We start from the raw sequence: 19741 nt of genomic DNA on the forward strand, positions 1-19741 counted from the left end.
TAGGTAAACAGCTGCAAAAAACTTTGTTGTTTGCATAACTCAGTTACTTTTTTGAAGAAGTAACTATATAATTAATTGCCCAACATTGGTCATTATATACTGCATTTTGCAGACAGAGAGTTACAGGACTCTCTCCAGACCACAGACTCATAATACAAGTCAGCTTTATAAAAAAGAAAGAAAGAAAGTTGTGTTTTCAAAATTGGAGTTATTTTTACTTCCAATAGTGTTAACGTACTACACAGGTCATGAACAAGATTTTTTTTTAAATTTTCATTGTAAGTGGGCTAAAGCAGTTAATTAAAAGTAACATGTAAATGCTGTAATTTGATTATTTTAATAAACCATGTAACTTGGATGGATTCGAATTGTCTAATGTTGCTCACAGTGGTCCAAGGGATCGCTCAGGGAGTTTGTGTGTTCGCTCAGACACATGAAAAATTAGAGGGAACATTGGGTGCAAGCAACTTTTTTCCCAATGCCCATGATGCCACCCCCACCATGACGCTACGGCCCATGTCGCCCATATCAAAAACTGCCACTAACCACCACCACCACTTTTTTTTTTTGCACAGTCGAGGAGCGTATCAGATCACATTTCACTGCGTGTTATACCCGTATAACCATGCACGTGACAAATAAAGAATCTTGAATCTAACTACACTGCCTTACAAAATGAAAGTAAGTGAGGCACCTCACCCCTTTACGAGAAATCACAGGATCCTGAGTGAAAATGAAAGTGTTCATTTAACAGTATAAAAGTGGTGGTCAGAATACTGGCTGCACTACACTGTCTGAAGAATTCAAAAGAAGCGACTTGTCTACAGAAACAGGAAAATAATTGTGCTGCCAATAGTGCAGAAGCAGACCAAGTTAGACGACAAATCTCTTCCATTACGGTAGGTTGTTTAATACTTTTATTTATTTTTCATAGGCATGTTTCTGTTATGTGGATGATAAGGAAGACCAGATGTTAACTAGTGAATTCGCAATAGTCTAGTCTGCAATAAGCAAAAGATTTCTCAAGAAAGGCTTTCATTCTTTGTAGACTTACAGTCTGATTATTGGGTTAAGAAAAAGTATGCTTCGGCACACATTAGTCTAACACACTGTGCTGACTAAATTGTATTATGTGCATTTTGGGGTTGGTATAGAACAATAACAGGTCACAAGTCAGATAAAATTGGATAGAAAACTATCCAAATCAGACAGGATGCATATACAGGGTGGGCCATTTATATGGATACAGGAAGAGGGTCATGTGACCCATCAAACTTATTTGTAATGTCACAAGAAAAACAATGGTGTGCTTGGTTTCAACGTAACTTTATTCTTTCATGAGTTATTTACAAGTTTCTGACCACTAAAATGTGTTCAATGTGCTGCCCATTGTGTTGGATTGTCAATGCAACCCTCTTCTCCCACTCTTTACACACTGATAGCAACACCGCAGGAGAAATGCCAGCACAGGCATCCAGTATCCGTAGTTTCAGGTGCTGCACATCTCGTATCTTCACACCATAGACAATTGCCTTCAGATGACCCCAAAGATAAAAGTCTAAGGGGTTCAGATCGGGAGACCTTGGGGGCCATTCAACTGGCCCATGACGACCAATCCACTTCCCAGGAAACTGTTCATCTAGGAATGCTCGGACCTGGCACCATAATGTGGTGGTGCACCATCTTGCTGGAAAAACTCAGGGAACGTGCCAGCTTCAGTGCATAAAGAGGGAAACACATCATCATGTAGCAATTTCAAATATCCAGTGGCCTTGAGGTTACCATTGATGAAGAATGGACCCACTATCATTGTACCCCATATACCACACCAAACCATCACTTTTGTTGTTCCAACAGTCTTGGAGGGATCCATCCAATGTGGGTTAGTGTCAGACCAATAGCGGTGGTTTTGTTTGTTAACTTCACCATTCACATAAAAGTTTGCCTCATCACTGAACAAAATCTTCTGCGTGAACTGAGGGTCCTGTTCCAATTTTTGTTTTGCCCATTCTGCAAATTCTGTGCGCCGATCTGGGTCATCCTCGTTGAGATGCTGCAGTAGCTGAACTTTGTAAGGGTGCCATTTGTGAGTAGCTAATATCCGCCGAAGGGATGTTCGACTAATGCCACTCTCAGTGACATGCAGAGAGTGCTACGCTGTGGGCTCTTGCTGAATGAAGCTAGGACAGCCACTGATGTTTCTTCATTAGTGACAGTTTTCTTGCGTCCACATTTTGGCAAATCCAACACTGAACCAGTTCAATGAAACTTAGCTAACAGTTTGCTAACTGTAGCATGGGAGATGGGTGGTCTCGTAGGGTGTTGCATTGAAATCTGCTGCAATGACCCGGTTACTGCGTTCACCAGATATCAACACAATTTCGATCCGCTCCTCACGTGTTAACCTCTTCGACATGTCAATGGCGGTGAACAAAGAGAAACTTCTAAATAACTCGTGAAAGAATAAAGTTACGTTGAAACCAAGCACACCATTGTTTTTCTTGTAACATTACCAATAAGTTTGATGTGTCACATGGCCCTCTTCCTATTGAAAAAGCAAAAGTTGTATCCAAGATGGCCGACTTCTAAATGGCCACCATGGTCACCACCCATCTTGAGGAGTTTGCCCCCTCACATATACTAATGTGCCACAAACAGGACTTTAATATCACCAACCATTCTCATTTTATTACGGTGTATCCATATAAATGGCCCACCCTGTACTTAATGCGAGAATGATAAGATAAGGAGAAGAGAGTTTTGCTTGAAAGAACTGTTTAACAAACACTTTGAAGAGCAGAGCAGAGCTGTCATGTGCAGGCCTACTTTAAATTAAAACATATGTGAAATGATCCACAAGTGTAAACCAAGCTTTACAAATGTGTACAATGATTTCTATGTAACCTTTGAAGACTCACACATGCGTGCTTCAATTCCCACACAATTACTAAAGAACACATGTAAAAGCATTTCACGAATGCATACATCCAAACCTGAATAAATACTGATCATTTACGCACAATTTGTTAAGTTCAGCTTTCACGAATCTGATCATTTTGACTTTCAAAAACTTGTCTGTATGTACAAATGTCTAAAATAACACATAACATGTCTCTTGCTCACCCACAAAAGCTTAAATACGCTTAAATGCGCCCAATAGATACAGATCTCCAAAAAAAATCTCCAGATCCGCAGCTCTGAACCGCATAACAACAGTTTTTTAAAAAGTAGGTTTTGACAATTTTCTTAGTTGAATATTTTTCCACATTTAGTTTTTTAGGTTTAGTTTTAGTTAAGTATTTAGTTAAGTGTGTGTTTTCATTTTCACAAAAACGATTTACTTCATGGCTTCAGCATTCACTTTTTGACAAAATGTCTTTAATCTGCAGAAAACATTTATGCACTAAATCATCTGATGCAAATTACTATAAAAGCTGTATATGAAATCACATAAACTTGAGTAAAATTGAAAGTGTTAAACTAACAGTTTGTACCACACCTAAGGTCCACTACACTGCTTTACAGAATGAAAGGAAAGGAGGCACTATACACCTTTACAAGAAATCACATGATCCTGAGTGAAATGGAATGTGTTCATCTAACAGTGTAAGAGGAGTTGTCAGAATCCCTGTTGCACTATACTGCCTGAGGAATTGAAAGGAAGTGACTTATCCACAGCAATAGTACAACAATTTTATTGTCAATAGTGCAGAAGCAGAAAAAAGTTATGTTTTATTTAGCTACTGGCCGAGCCACATTCTGACAGCTCAGCTCTGCTTTTCAATCAAGCATGCAGAACATATGGCCACAGATCCGATGATATGATGACAAAATTGATCATCAACCTGTGACCTAGTTTGTCCTGGTGCCAAGTGCACTTATGGACAATGTATGAACATGGTGTTTGTTAATGTTACTTGCCCTGAAGTCTAATAATAGAACATCACTTAGGTGCAGGCAGGCTGTTAACCCCACGCTTTTAAATTCATACTGTTGTAGCACCCCACCCGTGATACTGAGTCTAAATCCACTTACCTCAGTTTGGACCCCCTAGGCGGGGTGTTAGGTTCGTTACAGCCTAGATACCACAAATGGTTCTGGTATAGACAGGAATCAGGGAAACTATCAGTAAACCTTTGCCTGCAAGTTAGACTTAACCAGTAGTAAAAGAATCAACCCCAGACAACTCTTTAACACCAACCAAACGTTTACTGAATGTAAGGGCTGGCAAAAGTAATGTACAACACACCCTTTTCTTAACTCAATTCAAATGATATCCAGCTTCATAAACAAATGAAACATGCTGTGTAAATGAAATAATTCCCTTTGACATTATGTTAAACAACACAAATTATGTTATCACCTCTTGGTAAGTGACTCACTAATATACACTCAAAAATATGCTATATAACTCCACTATATACACAATATTCACACATGGGCCCCACACGCACTCACATTCACACTTGTTGCAGGCCTGTTCGCTGCTCCCAGCGGACGATGGAGAAAAATCCTCTTCTCCCCAGTATGAGCACAAAAGTCCAACTTACAGTTCAGTTGCTCGGTAGGTTGCCGTTCACCAGTCCAAAATAAATCCACTGTCCGCTCTCCCTGCGGACCCGATGCTGTCTCTGCTACGGCGCGTTAGCCAGTCACTGTCCAGCTCTCCGACAGTCCATAGCGGCTGCCTCCGCGGCGCAGCCTAGCAGTCCGGGCTAGCCTTTAGCCTCGGCTGTCGTAGCTAGAAACACAGTTTTTTTCACGGTGGTGCGACAGTTGAAACAAAAAGTCACTTCGCCCGCACTCTGTTGCAAAGCTCTCGCACGGTTAACTTTCTAGACACGCACTCTCTTGTGCTAGTTAACCTCAGTAAACTAGCCGAGTCTCTCACATCTGTTCAGCTAACCTCGTGCATCTCTCCATGCCGTTCTCCTCTCCTCCTCCATTGCAACCACTCACAGCAGGTCCCGTTCTATGCTACCTTCACGGGCCTCCAGAAAATTAGAACTCTGAACAATACTTTAACTCTCTTCAGAGTTACATACCATAAAATAATACTTTATGATTAACATAACAGTTTCATTGTTCTAATTACCTGTATTTACCTTGTGACATATTACAGGGCAAATTACATTCAGGGTACAGTTACATCACATAAACTTAACTGTGAACACCTTATGTTACTGTGGCGTTTAAGTCCATGGGAATTATGAGTATCTACTCCCAAATTCCCATCCGGGCTACACTGTATTAAGGGACAAAAATAGTTAAAAACCACAATTCAAAACCCTTATTAACACAAAACAATGGTTTTGTGAACCACATATTTTAGGGCACAGGGCTGCAAACGAGTATGAAAATCATGGTCAGGGTTTTACTCATTTGCTTATGTTATTAAAAGTACTCAAATTGTTTGTGAGATAAGGGGAGAAACGGAGATATTGTTCTCTTGAGATGTGTTTGCAATAATGTATTTCGATGTTTTTTCTCTTTTTATCGTCATTTGTAAAAAAGGAAAACAATGATGAAGATTTAGTTGTTGAACTATACTGTGAGGATGACCTCCATCGGCACCATGTTCTACCTGGGATGACTGTCGGCAGATTGTTACAGGAGGTAAAAGTGAGCTTTATGCTTTTTATTGCCACAGCAGAAGGACATGATATGATGTGACTTCTGTAAATAAAAACCATTAATATATTAATATTATAAGTATTACTATTATTATCCCTACAGTTACTAGTTGTCACGTCAAGACAATACTGTTTAATATCAACAGTGAGTTAGTGTCTCAGCATTTGGACACGCCTGCTGGTGAAAGTGAGAATTACACAGTGATTACATGCAGACAGGAGGAAAAGAGTTGACAGACATGGACAGCTCAGAGCCAGACAACCTGAAACCAGAGGAACAAAAGTCCAGCCAGACTCCTGAAGACATGAAGGATAAAAGCAAAGGTCACTCTATTGTTACCCACACACACACACACACACACACACACACACACACACACACACACACACACACAAGTAAAAGTTAACACCAATTACGAAACCAGATGACATACTGGTTAAGTTGTAAATAAAAGCAGGATGCAATAACTTTTAAATCTCACATCCACAGTGAAACACCTGGAGAACTTATTGGAAGAGCTGGACTTGACGCAGTGCTACACAAAGAAGCTATCACTCAGCAGAATACTTGAGATTGATTTGAAGACCATCACTGATGAACCTTCCAGGCGTAAATCTGACCTTCCATGGTATTTTCTAAAGAAAGTAATGATGCTTAATGTGAAATGTACATCAGAGTGTGAGTCAAACAGTGATGATGAAACAGGGAGTGCATACTTAGATCTTGATAATATGATCAACCATTCAAACACAGAGGACATGGTGAACCCCCTCGACATAATCACTGCTCTCTTTCTGTGTTCTGATGGTTTTCTACAGCAGGAAATGGCACTAAAAATGTCCATGTGTCAGTTCTCTGTCCCTCTGCTGCTTCCTAATTGTGACACAGAACAGTGCACACTCATGCTGTGGGCCATGAGAGACATTGTTAAAAAGTACAGACCTCAGTCTCTTTCACAGTCAAAGGGCTTCATTGAAGAAAGGATTGTTCTCTCTGAACTTCCAATGGTCTCTTTTGTCAGACTGGGTGAGTGCTCCTTGTCCAAGTCAGAGATTCTCAATAAGCTTCTGAGCAATGATCAGCAATACCACGACACCTTTGTTCACCACAACATGGAGTGTGGTGACAGTCCAAGAAGAATTTCCAATGGACTGACTGAAATTACTTGGTATCTTCCTTGTGGAAACACAAACATTGACATTTTCAGTCAGCCAGTGGCTGTAGCTAACCTTCGCGGAGACATTGCTTCATTTGAAACACAATACTCCTTTTTGTGTCAGACATCGGCAGCAGTTTTTGTCTTCTTTGATCATTTGGATTCTGAGTCTGACTCTGTGATCAGTCTACTTAAAAGCCAGAACAAAAAAGCACAGATCTTCTTGGTTGGTAACTGTGAGAGCAAGCGCTTCAATTTGGATACTGTGAAAAATCTGGCAACCAAGTTGTGCTTCAGCAATAGCAACATTATTTTTAAGACAAAGCAGAAAAATGAAGCACAGTTTGTAAAAGATTTGAGGAAGACAGTCAGAAATGTGGTTGAGAAATCAGAGCTGAAGATGAAAATAGAGAAGATGGTGGATGTTGCCCATGAACTGGGAATCCTGGTTGATGAAGATTTTTCAGAGTGCCAGACTGCAAAGAAAAATGCAGAAGCCATCACTGCAGGAAATCAAGACATCCATAAATATAAAGAAGATCAGCTTCCCAGACAAGGACAAATATGGAAAACACTGACCTCGTTACAGAAGGAAGAGTTTCGACTTCAAAATGTTGGGTCTAAAAATGTAGAAAATTACAGAAGTGATCTTCAGAAACAGAAAGAAGAACTGCGGAAAAAGCAGAACTCATATGAGATGTCGACAGCTATGACAAACTTTATCACTGGGATATCAAGCCCAGGAACAGAGAGGTTTTATTTCCTGAAATGGATGAGAATGAACCTCGATAATGTGTCTCATGTAAAACTGTCTGAACTCCGAGAGAAATATAAAGAAAAATGCAAGAACTCTGAGAACAAAGAGGAGATCAAAGAAATTGACAGACAAATTTCCAACAGCTCACTGGGGACTGAACACTTCTTCCGTGAAATGGGTCAGATCTATGAAGCTTCACTGTCTCTTCCAGAAACAGACCCATCACATCAACAATTGCAGCATCTTCCCAAACTGTGTGCAGAGTTGTTGCTTGATGGACTTCCTCTTGAGCTTGTAGATGGAGATGCATCCAACATACCTCTCAGAGTGAGTGATGTTCTCTCTCAGCTCAGTGACTTGGTCTCTACAAACAGAAAGATACTGGTAGTCACAGTTCTTGGAGTTCAGAGCACAGGAAAGTCCACTCTCCTTAACACCATGTTTGGAGTGCAGTTTGCAGTCAGTAGTGGTCGATGTACTCGAGGTGCCTTTATGTTGCTCATCAAAATCAATGAAGACATGAAAAACGTCCTAAACTGTGACTTCTTGGTGATCATTGACACTGAGGGCTTAAAGTCAACAGAACTTGCACAACTGGACAACAGCTATGAGCACGACAATGAGCTTGCAACACTTGTCGTGGGGCTGAGTGATGTCACCATAGTCAACATTGCAATGGAGAATTTAATTGAAATGAAAGACATCCTACAAATAGTTGTGCACGCTTTTCTCAGGATGAAGGAGGTGGGCAAAAAGCCTAAATGTCATTTTGTTCACCAGAATGTGTCGGATGTTTCAGCCCATGACAATAACTTACGAGACAGGAAACTGCTCCTGGAACAGTTAAATGAGATGACTCAGGCAGCAGCCAAAATGGAAAAGAAAGAGGAGAACAAGAGCTTCACTGATGTGATGGAGTACAGTCCAGACACTGGGAACTGGTACATTCCTGGACTGTGGAATGGAAACCCACCAATGGCACCAGTTAATGCAGGATACAGTGAGGCTGTATATGAGCTCAAGAAAAACATCATCCAACTACTGGGAAACTGTGAGTCATCTGCTAATAATATCATGGAGTTTAAAGAGTGGGTGAGAAGCCTGTGGAATGCAGTAAAGCATGAAAACTTTATCTTCAGCTTCAGAAACAGCCTCGTAGCTGATGCATACATGAAGCTCTGCACACAATTCAACAAATGGGAGTGGGAGTTCAGAAAAGAAATGTACACCTGGGTAAGAGATGCAGAAACGAAAATTTCCAATTTTGGTATCATTGCAGCAAAATCTGGAACATGTGACATGAGAGAATTTCTCAGATCTTTGAAAAGTGAAGCCTCCACAGTGCTGTCTACATGGGAGACAAAGATTCTGGACAATGTGACACAATATTTCAAGCAAACAGAGGGTCATGTGTATCTGGTTGAAGGATACAAAGAGGAATTCTCAAACAGTGCAAAGGTCCTTCGTCGTGAAATAGAAAGTGGTGCAATGTATCAGCTTGAAGCAGCAGCAGAAATCAGACAGGGAATGATAAAAATTAATAAAATCAAAGAAAGTCACAGAAAAGAAATTGAAAAAGAAGTGCATGCATTAATTGATAAATGTCGAAAGAAAAAAGTCCAAATGACAGACACAGAGTTGGATAAAGAGTTTGAGAAGATGTGGAGGGAAACTTTAGAAAAACTTTCTTTCTCTGAACAACAAACCTCGGATGTCACAGACAGAGTGTCCTACTGTCTGAGAGAAAATCTGAAACACAGGGGGGGGCGTGCAAATGAGTTATTAAGTGGAAAGAGTCTGAAAAGTTGTGGAAACGAGTCATTCAAATATACAGCTGAAGGATTGTTAAGCAAATTTAAACACACAGCAAACAAGTTACTTGCCCGTCAGGATCACATAATGGCTGCACAACATCTGGCTGACAGAATTATAGATATTTGCACAGACTTTGTGAAGAAACGAGTGAAAAGCAAAAACAATTACCATGACACTTACATCCAGGAGATCCTCCACATGATTGATGTGACTCTCCAAAACAATCAAGATGTCAAGATAAATACTGAGTTTGAAGTTTCTCTAAAACAGCACATCTGTGGATTTGCAGCCAGAAAGTTTCAGAAAATGCACGAAGATTTCATAGAAGAAAATGATCCGTACAGATGTCTGATTAAAAACAAGGAAAGGTTTCATGAGGACTTCAAAGATGTGTTTCATGAACGAGACCAGTGTCAGAAGAAGGCAGAAGAATTCACAAATCGATGTTTGAAGCCTGCTGTTGAGGACTTTGTTAATCGCTCCCTGGGCCCTGATATCATTGATGAAATGAGGAAACTCGAGCATTTCAGCACAAGAATGTCCTTCCAGTATTCAATTTTACTGGATTTGCTCTCCAAGAAGGATTTTGAAAATTATTTGAGCTACATTTGCTCATATGAGAAATATGTAAAGTCATGGATACTTGAACAGATAAAGAAGCGCTTCTCAAATAAGTCGACTGTTTTTGAGTTTGAGGAGCAACATTTACGGTCATGTATTGACAGCATAAATTCTGCCATCAACAAGGCAAAAATCAGAGAGCGTGATGACTTCAAGGCTTTTGTTGAAGAAATTTGTAAAGAACTTGGTGATAAACTGGTCATCTCCCAGGATGCTCTTGGTGCTTTCATGATACTGAACAACGCTGACAAGGAACAGTTTGCTGACTGGCTCAGAACATCTGTGAATGACATGACAGAAACTCTCAGAAATGAGTTTAAAGAATCTACCTTTGAAATAAAACTACAACATCTCTGTGTAGAGCCTCAGGATGAGCTTTTTAGCCAGTTGATTGGTTGTGGCAAACAGTGTCCATTCTGCAAAGCTCCCTGTGATGCAGGAGGAAGAGCCCATACTGAGCACTTTGTTTCACTACATAGGCCATCGGGTCTGGGTGAATACAGGAACCTCTTAACAGGTATACTTCTCACTGAGTTATGCTCGTCCAATGTGAAAAGTGACAGAACATTTTGCTGCAGTGAAACAAAACATGAACCACACCCTTGTAAGGATTACAAGGACATTTTTAAAGACTGGAAAATTCAACCAGACGAGAGCCTGGAGGCATCAGACTACTGGAGATATGTTATGAGAAAATACAACAGTAGATTTGCCAAAGAATATAAAGCAGAACCTGCTGTCATTCCAGAAGCTTGGAAAAAAATAAAGAAAAAACAGGCAGAAAAAAGTCTCAAAGAATCATTTTACATCAAGTAACTTTCCAATTCAGGGTTGTGGGGATGACTAGAACCTTACAGGAGCAAATAGCACAGATATAGTATTTGTGGTATGTGTGTGTGTGGTGGGGGTGGGGGTGGGGTGGGGTGTTCATTGGCACTATAGTAGACACTGGGAAAATGCATGTAATCGTTGAATAATAATTTTCTTTAAATTATTAAATAGATATGATATGTGATATATACATATGTTTATTGATTGATTAAATTCTTTTGTCAGATATTCACAATTTTGTTTCGAATGATTTAAGTAGAAAAGGAAATTAAAAAAAGACTCAATATATAATTTTTACTTCTGTGAGGATTATGGTTCAAATTTTTAATTGTTTAGTGTTTAGATCATGTTAGTATAAACATTTTCTTTATTCCTTTGAGTATGTGACTTTGTTTTGCAGAATTTAGAATGAGCTTTTCTTTTACTGACATATCTGATCTTACACAAACTTTTTAAAGGACTTACGGGATTCATTTTCTATCTGATGAGAGCAACAAATTGAGTTATGTCTATTTGTCACAGTTTTTGAGTCTTTGCCATTGTAAAGTGTTAAGTAACGGGACACAGGATCTCAGTCATGTGTATGTGTTGTTTTGATTTGTATGAGTTTTAATGTGTTGGCGTTAAATAAACTAAATTCATCCCCAAATATATGACAATGAAGCTTCCAATGTGTGTGTCCACATACATCTGGATTAGTAAACACTGGTCACAGTTCAGGCCAGAACCTTCCCTTACAGACAGATCGACAGTAAAACTGAATGGTAAAATACCCCCAGCAACAAATTCCTGTACTATAGAGGGCCAGATGTGACAAAATGAAATAATTAAATACACCATTAATTAATTATATAAATGTTTCAATAATTAATTAAATGCTAATTTATTTCATTTAAAACATTGAATAAATCATTTACTTGTTTTCAATTTTATTTATTTAATTCATTATGTAGTTAATTAATTATTGAGACATTTATGAATTATTTAATTATGTATTTATTTAATTCATTTTGGCACTTCAGCACTAACTGGCTCTCTTTCCTCATTCAAACGCTGCAGCATGGTGTATGTGCCTTTCCACCTCCTACAGGAGCTTTAGATGTGGTCTGCCCATCTGCTGCTGCATTTGGCAGAGCTTCTTTGCTGTTGTGCTAGATCAGAAATAGCTTACTATCTTCTGAGCCTTATCTCTCCTCAAGCTCCTCAAGTCCAGGTGTGTTATCAATGGATTTTCTGACAATTAGCTTCAAAGTATGTGCAATGGACTTTGTGTGGCACACTTTCAATATTTTCCAACATGAAATCATGTTTGGTGCTGCATCTGTGACAAAGCATCTGACCTTATTTTGGATGCCCCACTCCTCCATCAAAGCCTTCTTCACCTCAGCAATATTTTCTGCTATATGTGTCTTAGGAAAATGTCCCACTCCTAGCAACACTGTGGACAGTGTATCCTGTTCATTAACAAAATGACAGGTCACAGCCAAGAACCCATCCATATGAATGGATGTCCACATGTCACTGGTGAGACTAACAGCCGTAGCCTTCTCCAGTTCTCTCTTCGCCTTCTTCTTTTCCTCCTTGAACTTTTCCACCACCATTTCCTTTAGAGCTTTTCTGGTGGCTGTTGTGTAGGCTGTGTCCAAGACACCAACAAAGTCTCTGAAAGCAGCATCCGCAATTATGGAAAAAGGGTTGCAAGTCCTTCACAATCATGTTCACCAAAGAAGCAACAACCAGTTGCCGTCTGGTCTGAGTGGGCTCTGTGTTCATGGTCCCTTCAATAGAAGAAAACTTTTGAATAGGAGTATAAAAATGCGCTTAAGTGTCTTGTGCAAGTTGATTAGTCTTTTATGCCGTTATTCCTTGCTAGTTCTTTTTTTAAAATTTTTATTCATGTTTTGGATGGACGGAAACATATAGGCATATACAACAGGGGTGATAATATTGTCAGTTCTCTGTCCATTTCTCAGTATCAACAAACAAATAAGAGCTAACAATAGCTAAAAAAAACAAAAACAAAAGAAAAAACAAGAAAAAACCCAGGAGAAACAAAATAAGAAACCACCTCCTGGGAAATACCAGCAAAAACAAAACAAAAGGGGCAGAACACCCAGGTGCCTAGAAACTAAACTCAACCTTGACCACTGGTTACAATAAACAATTTCTTTCCTCTACTGGCTGTCAAAGAGAAAGAACAACAACAACAATAACAACGACCCCCCCCCCCCCACCCCCCACTTATCACATTATCTAAGAGACATTGTCGGTGTACACCAAAAAGAGACCCCAGACCTGCTCAGAAATATCTTCTCTCCCCTTAATTCTATACGTATCCTGTTCATATAATGCCATCTTGGACATTTGTTCAGACCATTCCCTGAAACAACAGGGGCTAGATGACTTCCAGCGCCTCAATATTATCCTGCATCCTGTTATGAAAGCCAGACGCATCCATAGTCTCTGTCTTCTAGTGAGGATACTGTTAGGTAACAGACCCAGGATGCACAAGGCTGGAGACTTAGAAAGGTTAAGATTAAAAAGATCGTTCACAAGGTTAATGATCCCGTCCCACAAATAATCATTTTTCCAGCATGCATACAACATATGAACTAGGGTCCCGGCTTCTTCCTGACTTTTCCAGCAGGTGTCAGTGTCAGCAAGCTTCAACCTGACTAGCTTACTGGGAGTCCAGTAATTTCTGTGAAGCAACTTGTATTGGATAAGCTGAGATTGTGCTTCACGTGAACAAACATACCATGATGAAACCAGCTTCTTTCCCTTGGATTCAGATTAAATTCTTGTCTGATTTCCGCAAATGATTTCATGCCAGTCTGCCCAAATAAATCCACCACCTGGTTGATACCTGCCCTAGCCCAAGCCTCCCACCTGAACGGTTTCCAGCGGAGCTCACGGGCATGTCACTGCAACCCCCCTGGCTTCTGCTCCGTGGCTGCTGAGTGACCCCTCATCTGGGGCTCTTCGCAGCTCTTTCTGGGACAGTGGCGCGGCTGCCCCTCTGTTGGTCTTCCTTGGTCTCTTGTGTTCTGGGGGCCTCTGGATGTCTGGAGTTTTGATCTCCTCCATACCTGTTTCATGCCCTGAAGGACGGGGCTGTGGCTCCCTTACCCTCTAGCAGATCATTACATGAAGGAACCTTTTAAAAACAAGCACGCTCATGCTCACAGGTGTACACACGGGTGCTCACACACACAAACTACACCCTTTTTGGCTCCTACCTCAAAGCACACTGTGCGCTGTCGATCTTACGTGCTGCACAATAATGTTTAATATTTAGTATTTACTGTTATATTCCCATAGATCATCGTGATGTTGTTTATTCTATTACTCTCGTTTTCTTTGCTTGTTTTCTTTTTTCTTTCTCAACAGGTGATCCAGGTGATCGATATATGTATTTTTTTTGTCTGCTTATTTAGTTGGTTTTTGTTTTTTGCCCTTTATCCCCGTCCCTCTTCTCCGCTGTTTTTCTTTCCCTCTTTCTTTTTCCCTTTTCTTTTCCTCATTCAAGTCTGTCCCGTATCTAGCAAGTGAAAATAAAATAAAATAAACAATAAAAGGTGAATCAAATAGACCATTACGGCAAGGCTGGGATGGTCCATTTGGTAAAGTAAATCCGTTGGGCATCTTTCTTCGCCTTTAGACAATAATTCTAATGGCAAAAGAGCCAAACGGGACAGGCAAAAAAACAAACAAACAAAAAAAAAAAACACTCCACAAATCCTGTGAATGATTCATTTCCTCATAAACCATCCAGTCTTTGAGTGATGATGTATGAACCCTGCTTCTGGGTCCAAACTACTACAGAATCGGCTCTTTGGGCACAAGAATGACAACATCACAGAGCGCAAGTATGGCGAAGCTCGCGGCTCTCCAATGGGAGATTGAGAGACCAGTGTTGGACTGTAGAACTGCTTGGAAATTCATATGAGCTGTTCGCACTAAAGTAAAAATCACCATCACTTATGCGGATACCCTTTGGCGCCAGCTGCAAGGCTGGAGCCGAACAAAAACACCCTGATAACGACCTTGTTTTGACTGTTCTTCCCTTTCTATGCAAGGCCACCTGGGTTGGCTGGAAGACTGTTTACTTAGCCTAGCAGGGCGAAGGACACTGTCTCAGCTTAACTCTGGACACATACACACACACACGCACACAGACATATATACATATGCAGACATACACTCATCCCCTCCTCCAAACGCCTTCGACGCTTATTCCCTTCCGATGCTGACGGTGGATCAAGGAGACCAGCGCACGCAGGCCCGGATGTACTGTCTAAATTGGCTGTCTCTCACCCTTTACCCACCCCTGTTGCTTGTCATGTGTTTTTTTGGTGTATTAAGAGTTTTTTTTTTCATGTGCTATGTGCAGAGGTGGGTTTTTTTCTGTTCTCAAACTGATCTCCCTGTTGGAGCTCAGTCTGGGGGGAGTTATTATTTTTTTCATGTTGTGCATTTTCCATTGTTATACCTCTCTGACCTGTCTTCCCCATTTGATGTTTTGTGTAATGTATGTATGGTCGGAGGGTAAGATGGCGCCACCATTGCGTGCAATAGGTCGGCAGCCTTATGAAATTTCCCCCTTGTGGGACTAATGAAGGTATATCATATCAAATCAAGCGTTCTTTTTTTTTTTCATACCCCCGCACCGCCCCCCCCCCCCTCCCCTGCTATAGCAACATTAACTCACATGTAGAAAGGAGATATTTAAAATCTAAACAGCAATGTTTTAGCTGTAATTTAAGTGTAGTGAGCAAATTAATACTACTAAATTGCTATTTTTTGCTGATCTATATTATTAATGTTTATTTATTTTGTTTTATTTTAAGTTATTATAAAATGGACATTCAATTAGACAGAAAGAAAGAAATGGAGAAAGAAAAACAGGGAGGAAGGTTGGACAGTGAGAGTAGACTGAGAAAATTGGATCACCTGTTAAAAGAAGAAAAAAGAAAAACAAACAACAAGAGAATACAGAGATCAAAGCAACAACCTAGATACATGTAAGTATTTTTTTTATGTGATTGACTGTTGTTGTAATTCAAGCCCTGAGTGTAGAGCAGGTAAGACATAAAGTTGCATCCTAAATTCCATGCTCATGCAGTGTGTTTAGTTTATGACTTTTTCACCTGGTCATTTCTTGATGAACGGATGGTCTTTCAGGGTTGTCCAAGCTGGTACCCTGGCCACCTTGACTCTGTTCTCTGCAAGATGTTGCAAAAAACAAGATCATATGGAGACAATATTGGACACAAAGAATATATAACAATTTAGTTAAATGTAGCATTAACTCATAAGTCTTGCTAAAGTAAACCTTGTATTCTGATTCATCACAGCAGCAGTTCAGTTGGATGATGTCAGCAACTGCAGCAAGTGTCTTGCTGACTGAATAATTTCATCTTGCATAATCTGAAACAAACACATAAAGACAGAAACAATTTATAAATTAACGTTTGATAAAATCTAAGAATTAATCATTTATTAGATACCAATATGAATATGTCTACCATAAAACTTGTGTGGAGCGAAGTGATTCAATCAAGATGGTCTGGCATGCTACAACTTTATCGTTGTTAAATTCTGGGTACAAGTATACATACCCATCTTGTACATGTTTTTTTAATATTATTATTATTATTATTATTATTATTATCCTACCCAATTACATGTTTTTTTTAATCAGAGTATGCTGTTTTAATGACTTTACAATATCATTTACATTGTGTTCCTTACATTTTCCCTAACTGTATGTTATATTAATCCTATATTTCCGTTTTAATATTTCTAATGTTTGCCTTGTTTTCTTCACTGTCTGGTCTGCCTCTGTCTCACCTGTATGGATGCATTTACACCCAACAAAGGATGTTTTAATTCACCACTATTCCAGTGAAACACGAGTCTCCCATCTTCCTGCTGCCGGTCTCGAGTTTTTGTTCACCAAAGCACACACCAACTTCATACTGACGGACAGATCACTGCCCTTTTCCCGCCTTGTCTGACCGTGTTTTGTGGCTTTGGTTCACTTCACCTCACTCTTCCCCATTCTTGTCATTAAATCAGGCCGTTCTGCAACCATGGCAGCCATTCACTGTATGGCTTTATTCATGGTGTATTTTACCCCTTCACCAAAGGCCGTTCTTGTTTCCAACATTATATTTGCAGTGTTCGTTTATCTATCAATATCTGCGGAGTATGGTTTTGTACCGAGTATCCTATTTTCTAAAGCACAGCATGTAAAGGGTAGCTTGGTTAGCAGGATGCTAGCATGTAGCGCTTAGTGAGACACGCCTCAGACGAGTTGAGCAAAGACCCCGTCTGTGTACTTTATACGTGAGCAACGGATTTAAATAAAATTAACGTTTCAAAAGACAAACTTGAAGATAAAAAAACAATATACTTACCGGAGAACCGCCAGGGTTTGCCGCTGCCATCTTGCTGCTCATAAATTCAAAACTGCCTCTGCAGACAGGCAGGGGAGGCATGGAAATGGTCTTTGAGTTAGTCAAACGTTTTCCTTAGTTCGAGTAGATGATAAAGTAAAAGAAAAATGAATGGGATTTTAAGTAGGACCAGGCGTTCTGTAATGATCTCTATTTAGGAGAAATACTTAATCACTCAGCTTTAAACAGCTCTCTTTTAGGAGACACACTGCTGGCTAACGGTGTCATGTGATCAAGCAGCGTAATTTAATTGGCTGAGAGCCACTAGAGATCTAGTGCTAATTGCTCTGGCTTGGGTCATTCAAGTTCATCACTTTTGCAGTTGAATTTTTGCAGGTGAAATTTTTGCAGGTGAATATTTTTGCAGGGAAATTTGGAGGATAAAAATTCAGTGTTATAAATTCAATGTCTAAAAATAGTTGAATTCTGATGATACTATATTTCTTCCATATTAATGATGTTAAATATATTTTGATTTGTGTTTTTGGTTATAACATAACCATAAATAATCATACAACTTTACTCTTCCTTGAATAAGATGTTGGAGGACCTATAATACTGATAAAGTCATAGTTGGAGGAGACTTTAATTTGGTCCCTGACGTCTATATGGATCGCCTTCCTCCAAGAAGAAATAGCCATTATTATGAGGAGATTATAGCTGAATTTAAAATCTAATTGATTTTTGGAGAATGAGAAATCCCAATGTCAAACAATTCACATGGTACAATTCGGCTAATAATGGTCAATGTTCAAGGTTAGACTTTTGGTTAATGTCTACTAACCTGATAAATGAGGTCCTTAAATGTGAAATGTCAGCATCACCCCTGACTGACCACTGTGCTATTTCAATGTCTTTTCAACCAGGTGGGGTTAAGCATATCCCTAACTATTCATGGAAGTTTAACAGTAGCCTCCTAGACAATGAGGAATTTTTCAATGAAAAAAAACAAAATTAATCTACTGGAAATGTCACCCTTGGGTAAATGGGAATGGTTTAAAATTTAAAATCAAAGAAGTTGCCATAAAAATAAGTAAAGGCATCTCAAAAGTAAAAAAAAAAGGAACAACATGATATTATTAATGATATGAACAGATTACGTCAAAAAGAAGACCCATCTGTAGAAGAACAAATAAAACTAAATAATCTTCAAAATCAGTTGGATAGTTTATATCTGGAAAGAGCAAAAGGAGCATTTATACGCTCAAGAGCTCGTTGGCTTGAGGAAGGCGAAAAAAAATACTTCTTATTTCTTTGGCCTAGAAAAACAAAGACAAACAAAAAAGAAAATCAATAAACTACTTGTTAATAATCTTAGGAATGATAGCCAAGAACAAATAAATGAGGAAATAGAACATTTCTATAAGAAATTATATGAATCTAACTTTTCACTCGATGATTGTCAAACATTTTTTTAAATAATTAGGCCAAGTAGTACAATAATTGATGAGACTTTTTGGCAACACATGGAAGATAAACTTAGAATTGCAGAGCTAGATAAAGCAATTGGGCATACTTCAAAAGGAAAGTCACCAGGACTGGATAGGTTAACAGTGGAATTTTATATTCATTTTTGGAATGATATCAGGGTACTGCTTTGTAATGCCTTTTTGGAATGTACTTCATCTGGTCATCTCTGTCGTCTACCATGAAAAGGGGTGTTATCACATTAATTCCAAAACCCAGTAAGGACAAACTATTGCTGGATAATTGGAGACCAATTACTTTATTATGCAATGAATACAAGTTGCTAGCTCATATTAACTCCAATAGATTGGATTTGGGGCTATCCAAAATAGTGGATGAGTGCCAGTCAGCCTCTGTGAAGGGTAGAAACATACATAACCAAACTAGACTGCGTCTTTGCCTGCTAGACTACAGAAAATTTATCACAACAGACAGTTATGTGTTGTTTCTGGACTTCTTCAAGGCTTTTGACACAATCGAGCGTTCCTTTTTGTTAAAAGCTTCAGAATTTTTGGGCTTTGGAAGTAAATTTTGCAACATGGATGAAATGCTTTACACTGACATCAGTAGCACGGTCTCCTTGAATCCAGGAATGACTCCTGGATTCAAGGTGCAACGAGGAATCTGATAAGGATGCCCTATTTCTTAACACTATTAATAAAAAATTCTAACGACATACAAGGAATATCAATTTTTAATAAAGAGTTCAAAGTCAGTTTGCAGATGATACATCTATCTTTTTGAAAGATAAATCAATGGTAGATAAAACTTCAAGTATTATCTCAATCTTCTATAAAGCTTCAAGTTTATCTCTTAATATCAAAAAATGTGAACTACTCCCGATTCATACAAGCTTGTACTGTTGTACTGTTCCAAATTTTCATTTGTATTATTACCTGTGTTATCTACGGTGGCCCCTAGAGACAAAGCACGCACAAACTCCAAAACACTTACAAAATCCAAAACACATGCAAAATCCAAAACACGTACAAAATCCAA

At 39.2% G+C, this 19741-nt stretch overlaps 1 protein-coding gene and 1 long non-coding RNA gene across 3 annotated transcripts in view; one reads left to right on the plus strand and one right to left on the minus strand.

Moving 5' to 3' along the window:
* LOC146522230 (up-regulator of cell proliferation-like) overlaps window positions 1-10900 on the plus strand; it is a 239821-nt gene extending 228921 nt beyond the window's left edge. The window contains exons 1-4 of one of the 2 annotated variants that reach the window (XM_085137277.1): window positions 155-899; window positions 5515-5616; window positions 5780-5957; window positions 6124-10900. In XM_085137277.1, coding sequence (XP_084993403.1) covers window positions 5843-5957; window positions 6124-10799 — 4791 coding nt within the window. In that variant the 5' untranslated portion in view covers window positions 155-899; window positions 5515-5616; window positions 5780-5842 and the 3' untranslated portion in view covers window positions 10800-10900. Of the gene's footprint in view, window positions 1-154; window positions 900-5514; window positions 5617-5756; window positions 5958-6123 lie in introns of those variants that run through there. The other variant, XM_085137268.1, reaches the window with a different exon arrangement.
* A 4762-nt stretch (window positions 10901-15662) lies between these two features.
* Window positions 15663-17359, minus strand: LOC146522241 (uncharacterized). Its single transcript, XR_014871683.1, has 3 exons — window positions 17237-17359; window positions 16150-16244; window positions 15663-16039 (listed from the first exon to the last, which is right to left on the minus strand). It is a non-coding gene; the product is annotated as an uncharacterized LOC146522241 (long non-coding RNA).
* Between the last annotated feature and the right edge of the window lie 2382 nt (window positions 17360-19741).

Source organism: Neolamprologus multifasciatus, chromosome 3 (assembly GCF_963576455.1).
Source record: "Neolamprologus multifasciatus chromosome 3, fNeoMul1.2, whole genome shotgun sequence".
NCBI lineage: Eukaryota > Metazoa > Chordata > Actinopteri > Cichliformes > Cichlidae > Neolamprologus > Neolamprologus multifasciatus.